A 7,979-nucleotide genomic window follows, 5' to 3' on the forward strand; every position below is an offset into this window, starting at 1 on the left:
CTGGACTTCTACAATCATCCGTGACGCCGGTTGTTCCAGCCTCATCGTTTCCGAGGAGGCCTTGCCAGATGTTGGAACGTAACTGTAAGAAGGTAATCGTTTACGACTACCTAGGTCGGCCAGACACCTTCCCCGTCGTTCGGTGCTACCTAAAGTGTCCCTACTATGAAGGCTGGGCTGATGCCATCCGTGCACCTATCAAGTTTGCAACCGCTATGATTGGTGACATTCCCGGGGCCCGTAAGCCTGACGACCCTGTCTGTACATCTGATTTAACCACGCCTGCCTCAACCTCCACTCCTCAGGAACAAGATGCTCGTCCTCCTCTCCGTACAACGCCTGTTACGCAAGATTCCTCTACTTCGCTTCAGGTCGTCTCCTCTCATTCCGAGTCTGAATTAGCCTGTGTTGTTCAGACTCGTGTTGGTTCTGCGCGTGTGAGACGCCTGCATCCGCCTGTTCTCTCCGACTTACAACCACTCAAGGTAACGCCCGCCGACTTTGCTCGTTTACAGGAGACCTGCCCCTCCCTCGGCGTAGTGCGCGCCAAGTCTACTGGCGGACTGCCCGATGTAGCTCGGAATGGAGCGTCCTACAAGTTCTCCGGGACGAATGGACTCCTGTATAGAGACTGTGTCGCTTGTAGCCGGCCCGGCAAGGTCGGGACTCGGACGTTGGTGCTCCCTTCTGACTGCCGTCAAATCGTGCTACAAGTGGCCCACGAGAGTCCCCTCGCCGGTCACTTCTCTCATCGGAAGACGGAATCGAAGGTGAGCGATAACTTCTTCTGGCCTGGCATGTGGGCCGATATCCGTGACTACTGTCGGTCCTACGACATATGCCAGCGTAAGTCTTATAAGGGCCAGGTTAAGCCCGTCCCCCTCCAACCATTGCCTGTCGTCACGGAACCATTCTCCAGAGTTGCTGTGGATGTGGTGGGCCCTCTCTCTCCGCCGTCTGCAGAAGGACACTGGTATATTCTCATCCTGATTGACTTTGCCACAGGGTTCCCTGAAGCCATTCCACTCAAGGATGTGGACTCTGTTTCTGTTGCTGAGGCTCTTCTGTCTTCATTTTCCAGGGTCGGAATTCCCCGGGAAATCCTGAGCGACAGAGGTACTCAATTCACTTCTCAGCTAATTGCCGAGCTTCACAATCTACTTGGTGTGAGGCCCCAGTTCACCACACCGTTTCATCCGAGTGGTAATGGTCGAGTGGAGAGGCTGCATGGGCCCCTCAAAGCTGCTCTACGGAAGGTTTGCAGCGAGAAGCCTAGAGTGGCATCGCTACCTTATTCCGACTTTGTTTGCCCTCAGGGAAATGCCCAGCGACCGCACCGGCTTGTCGGCCCTCGATCTCCTCTACGGGCGCACTGTGCGAGGGCCCTTGACTGTCCTGAAGGACTTATGGGAAGACCGTGACCTGAAGGAGGAAGAACGGACGAGTCTGCAATACGTCATCAAGCTCAGGGAGAAACTGACCGAATGTGCTCAGCTCGCCGCCCGGGAGGCTGACGTAAGTACTGCAAAGTACAAGTCTTATTTTGACCTGCGATCCCAAGATAGACAATTCAAGCCTGGCGATGAGGTCCTAGTTCTTCTCCCTGACTCTACCAAGAAGTTCCTCGTTTCCTGGCGTGGCCCATTCAAAGTTTTGGAACGACGAAACAAGGTGGACTACCTGGTTGATGACCCGAGGGGGCCTAAGCTGTACCACGCCAACCTCCTAAAAAGGTACCATCGCCGCGCTCAAGTAAACTTCGCGTATGTCAAGGACGATACTTCAGCGCCGGATGATGACTGTTCACCCACAGGACCTTTGGAAGCAGAGGACCCTGACGACCTTGTTCCCTGCCCTTTGGTCTGTTCCGTTCCTGATTCCGCCCTCAACCCGGCGCTGGACATCAACAAGTCCCTGGAGTGGAACCAGCGCTCATCGTTAGAAGACGTACTTTCCACCTTTAAGGACGTATTTTCAGAGACTCCAGGTTGCACCAACACCCTGCAACATGACATAATTTTAACCACCACCAAAAGAGTCCTCACGAAGAAGTACCCTGTGCCGATCCACCTCCGTCCTTACTTTGAGAAGGAAGTTAACAACCTCCTCCAACTAGGCATCATCCAGCCGTCGTCATCACCGGCTGACGGCGAAACCATCCAAGTGTCGGTTTGGCTTCCCTTCTATCCAGTACTTGGGGTTTGTGATTGACGTGGTGCACCTTCGCCCCATGCGGGACAAGACTGAGGCCCTGAAGCAGATCAGCCTCCTACTACCAAAAAGTCTTCGCAGCTTCCTGGGGATGGTTTCGTTCTACCGCTGTTTCATCCCCATGGCTGCCGAGCTCACGGGACCTCTCCGACCTTCCCTGAAACCCCAACGTGAGCCGCTGCCGTGGACTGAAGACCTGTTATCACGGTTCGAACAACTGAAGGACGCCTTGCCATCGCAGCCAGTCCTACGATTACCTAACCCCGCCTTGCCTTTTGTTCTTAGGACAGACGCCTCGAACTTCGGGTTGGGAGCTGTGCTGCTGCAGTACTACAAGGACACCCCCATCCAGTCTGGTATGCCAGTCGGAAGCTGCTTGACCGGGAAAGGAGATACGCCCCATCGAACGAGAAGCCCTTGCCATTTTGTTCGGGATCTCCACGTTTGAATTCTACCTCAGAGGTAAAGAGTTCATTTTAGAAACAGATCATAACCCTCTGGTATATCTCCACAAGTCCAAGTGCTCCAACGACATACTGTTGAGGTGGGCCCTTCAGCTGCAGAACTACCTGTTCCAGTTGGTTCATCTTGCCGGCCGAGACAACGTGGGCGCAGACTTTCTGAGTCGCTCCTTAGAGGTGAACGTTAGCCGTTCCTCTTGTCATTTCTGGTTGCTTATTTCTTGTTGTATCGTGTTGTTCAGTTTAATCTACCTACGGTAGATTTTTGTAAGGGGCTTATGTGAGGGCTGAACCACCACCAACACACACACACACACACACACACACACACACACACACACACACACACACACACACACACACCAGAATAAGGGATGATGCTCTTCGATTATTCCCAGCCTGCCGCCACACCCAGCCTGCTTCACCCAGCCTGCTTTGTTCGCCGACCCGAAGCTGCTCCTGGTGGCGATGCAGTCTCATTCAGCTTCACGGTCGGCGCCCTGACTTCACGCAGCGTCGAAGCGAGCCAAGGTGGTGGTTGCCTGAGAGCTGAGGCAGAGCCGAACTGACCCAAGAGCGATCCTGGACCTGCGTCCCCTATCCTCCCTCTCAACCTTGGAGCCCCGCAGTCCGCTGGGCACGGCCTGCTTGCGCCTCCGTCCCACCTACCCAGTTTCGTCTCCTCGCCGAGCTGACACCGTTTGTTCGTCCTTGGCTCCCCGTCTACCCCGGCGTCATCATCTACGGGCACTCAGGCAGCTGACATTCTGCTGAGCCCGTCCTCCTCCATCGTATGACGTCTATGAGGCAGTGTGCGTCTCTACATCAATGCAACGGGCCTCTCTTCCCACGAGGCGCCACTCACAATTGCCGGGCCGGGCTGCCGCTTTCCCTGGGTCCGGTCGCGTTCTACTGGAGAGTACGGGAGTTTTATTGGACTTTGTACCTTAATATGTTTACACTTACACTTTGGTTGTTTTGATCACATTTCCTTAGAAACCTGGTGAAGGTATAATCATACTTTTGACTGGATTGAAGTAGTTGCCGCCGTTCTCCTGGCTTCAGTCAGTCCTATAACAATCTGAACCTCCTGGACTTGACAAACATACTCTTAAACATATCGGCGCAAGCACATATTTGACACGGTTTTCCTAGGAGCTTTGGGCATTTCCTTGCAGCTTAATAACCCTGGTGGTAGTTTGGCCCTTCCTTGTACCAAAGAACTTTAAAAAAAACTCATTAGAACCTGATTTGTCTTCTTTTTGGCATTTGGAAATTGTTGATGTGAGGTGTGGAGGGGTCTGACAGTGCCGACCTAAGATTTCTCTGTACATGTTAGAAATTGGAGCATCAGGAAGAGGTCAGTATTTACACTTTCTTGCGTTTACTTGTGGAGTTTCTATTGCTTAATAACTTAGCTCTTCTTCTGTATGTGATTGAAACAAGAGGATCAGGGCGAGGTTAATATTTGCAATTTGTACATTTTGTAATCGTCATAAGCTTGGATAATAATTTTTAGTGATGACACCCAAAAAAACAACCAATTCCTGCCTCTTAAATATCATTAACGGATAGATTCAGATATCGACGTAATGTGCAGATAGATAAATATGAATAGATGGCTTAGACACACACACACACACACACACACACACACACACACACACACACACACACGTACCCCCACCCCACACACAAAAACACACGTACCCCCCCCCACACACAAACACACGTACCCCCCCCACACACACGCACGTACCCCCCCACACACACACAAACACACGTACCCCCCCCACACACACGCACGTACCCCCCCCCACACACAAACACACGTATTTCCCACAAACACAAACACACGTACCCCCCCCACACAAATAGAACAAGAAGAAATCACAAATTGAAGATAAGTGGTAAAAGATTATCGTCGCACGAAGCTAAACACTTCTTCAATCGAGTTGTTAATGTTTGGAACTCTCTTCCCTGTGATGTCGTTGATAGTACAACAGTCACGGCCTTCAAGAATAGATTAGACAAGTATTTTGAATCCAACCAGCAACTAAGATATTAATCATTGTCGTAATAACGTTAAGTTTTTTCGAATACTGGTGTCTTTGTCCGCTTTAATCGCCCGGTTAGTGGTAGGAGCAATGGTAATTCTTTCCTCTTTCCTACATAAATTCCATGCAGTTTTTCCATGCTGCATGGTTCTTTTTCCTTTCCTGCCAGCTTTGGCTGGAGAGAGGGGGGGGTGGGGAGGAGCCACCTTTGCCTTCCTTCATCTTCCACCTTTGATTAGATAGTTAGTGTAGCTTGTCACAAACAGCTCGTCAGACCAGCAGTTCTGCTGTTGTTTGTTCTTCCTTTGTGTTTCTTTGTGTTCCTCCTCCTCCTTTTTCTCCCTCTCGCTAGCTCCCCCTTTCTTGACCTCTACCTGTCGTCTTTTCCCTTGCTATTTTATCCTCCTCCTCCTCCTCCTCACGCGTGGGTCATTGAAATGGGTATGCCTGGGAAAGGTAAGCTGCGTGTCATAATCGGTCCTGTGTCGCCGGCTGAGGGGTCTGATGTTACCTGGGTCACGGCCAAGGGACGGAGGAGCGCGCCGGGGTAATGCGTAGGTTATCGTGTGACCTCCCACCCCCCTTCTCACCCCTCTTCCCACCATCATCTTTATTTTGTGAAAATATATACAAAATACACATAAAATAATGTAAATGCAGAAAAATCCATATACAAAATACACGTAAAATAATGTAAATTCATATCAAAATAAATAAACAAAATTCAATAAAAGAATGTATATTTGTAGGAATATATATATATATATATATATATATATATATATATATATATATATATATATATATATATATATATATATATATATATATATATATATATATATATATATATATATATATATATATATATATATATATATATATATATATATATATATATATATATATATATATATATATATATATATATATACATATATATATATATATATATATATATATATATATATATATATATATATATATATATATATATATATATATATATATATATATATATATATATATATATATATATATCTTTTATACGTATTTACATTATTTAATGTGTATTTTGTTTATATATTTTTATACAAATTTACGTTATTATATGTGTATTTGAATATATATTTTGATACAAATTTGCATTATTTTATGTATTTTCTATATTTATTTCAATTCTAATTTAGCTTATTTTTTGTGTCTTTTGTATATCTATTTTCATACAAATTTAATTATTTTTGTTTATTTTTGTATATAGTTTTATACCATTTTACGTTATTTTATGTGTATTTTGTATATTTATATTTATACAAGTACACTTTCTTTTATTGGCATTTTGTTTATTTATTTTGATACGAATTTACATTAATTTATGTGTATTTTGTATACATTTTCTTATACGTATTTACTTCATTTTATGTGTATTTTGTATATATATTTTTTATAGAAATCTAAGTTATTTTATGTGTATTCGTATATATATTTTGAAACAAATTTACATTGTTTTATATGTATTTTGCATAAGTATTTCAATACAAATTTACCTTATTGTATGTTTTTTTATATAGTTATTTTAATACAAATTTAATTATTTTATGTGTATTTTGGTATATATATTTTTAAAAAAAATCCGTTATTTTATGGGTATTTTGCCTCTTTATTTTCATACAAATTTACATCATTTTATTAATATTCTGTGTATTTATTTTGATACGATTTTACATTATTCTATTTGTGTTTTGTATATATTTTTTATACAAATTTACGTTATTTTAAGTGTATTTGTTTATGTATTTGCATTCAAATTTACATTATTTTATGTGCATTTTGTATATGTATTTTAATACAAATTTACCTAATTTTATGTGTGTTTTCTATATATATTTTCATCCAAAATTACATTAATTTATTGTTATTTTCTTTATTTAACTCGATACGAATTTAGATTATTTCATAGGTATTTTGTATAGATATTTTTATACTCATTTACATTATCTAATGTGTGTTTTGTATATATTTTTTTATGCAAATTAATTTTATGTCCATTTTTGTACATATGTTTTTATAGAAATTTGCGTTATTTTATGTGTATTTTGTATATGTTTTCTCATACAAATTGACATTATTTAATTAGTTTTTTGTTTATTTATTTTGATACGAATGACATTATTATTTGTGTATTTTGTACATATTTTTTTTATACGTATTTACATTACTTAATATGTATTTTGTTTATATATTTTTATACAAATTTACGTTATTATATGTGTATTTCTTAAAAATATTTTGAAACAAATTTACTTTATTTTATGTATTTTGTATATATATTTCAATTCAAATTTAGCTTATTTTGTGTGTATTTTGTATATCTATTTTCATACAAATTTAATTACTTCTGTGTATTTTTGTATATAGTTTTATACAAATTTACGTTATTTTATGTGCATTTTGTATATTTATATTTATAAAAAAAACACATTCTTTTATTGGTATTTTGTTTATTTATATTTATACGAATTTACATTATTTTATGTGTATTTTGTATACTTTTTCTATTCGTATTTACTTAATTTTATGTGTATTTTGTATATATATTTTTATAGAAATCTACGTTATTTTATGTGTATTCGTATATATATTTTGAAACAAATTTACATTGTTTTATATGTATTTTGCATATCTATTTCAATACAAATTTACCTTATTGTATGAGCATTTTGTATATTTATTTTAATACAAATTCAAATATTTTATGTGTATTTTGGTATATATCATTTTATAAAAAATGCGTTATTTTATAGGTATTTTGCATCTTAGTTTTCATACAAATTTACATTATTTTATTAATATTCTGTGTATATATTTCGATACGATTTTATATTATACTATTTGTGTTTTGTATATATTTTTTTATACATATTTTCATTATTTAATGTGTTATTTTTATATATATTTTATACAAATTTACGTTATTTTAAGTGTATTTGTTTATATAATTTCATTCAAATTTACATTATTTAAAGTGTATTTTGTATATGTATTTCAATGTAAATTTACCTAATTTTATGTGTATTTTGTATATTTATTTTCATACAAATTTAAATTATTTTTGTGTTTTTTTGTACATAGTTTTATACAAATTTAGGTTATTTTATGTGTATTTTCTATATCTAGTTTCATACAAATACACATTCTTTTATTGATATTTCGTTTATTTATTTTGACGCGAGTTTACATTATTTAATAG

The 7,979-nt window shown here is 39.5% G+C and overlaps 1 protein-coding gene across 1 annotated transcript; it reads left to right on the plus strand.

Moving 5' to 3' along the window:
* Positions 1–215: 215 nt before the first annotated feature.
* Positions 216–3,241, plus strand: LOC126989756 (uncharacterized). The gene is made up of 4 exons (XM_050848364.1): positions 216–1,177; positions 1,317–2,169; positions 2,727–2,855; positions 3,071–3,241. Exons 1-4 carry the CDS (start codon positions 216–218, stop codon positions 3,239–3,241), a joined length of 2,115 nt encoding a protein of 704 aa, XP_050704321.1.
* Positions 3,242–7,979: the final 4,738 nt, after the last annotated feature.

The sequence above is a fragment of the Eriocheir sinensis genome, unplaced genomic scaffold (genome assembly GCF_024679095.1).
Source record: "Eriocheir sinensis breed Jianghai 21 unplaced genomic scaffold, ASM2467909v1 Scaffold129, whole genome shotgun sequence".
NCBI lineage: Eukaryota > Metazoa > Arthropoda > Malacostraca > Decapoda > Varunidae > Eriocheir > Eriocheir sinensis.

Excerpts from the sequence above, each read along its gene's own strand:
- LOC126989756 (XM_050848364.1), top strand. The coding sequence starts at position 216 with ATGATTGGTGACATTCCCGGGGCCCGTAAGCCTGACGACCCTGTCTGT. Across the intron at positions 1,178-1,316 it reads CTACTTGGTGTGAGGCCCCA|GGAAATGCCCAGCGACCGCA; the intron begins GTTCACCACACC and ends GTTTGCCCTCAG. Across the intron at positions 2,856-3,070 it reads GTCGCTCCTTAGAGGTGAAC|CCTGCCGCCACACCCAGCCT; the intron begins GTTAGCCGTTCC and ends GATTATTCCCAG.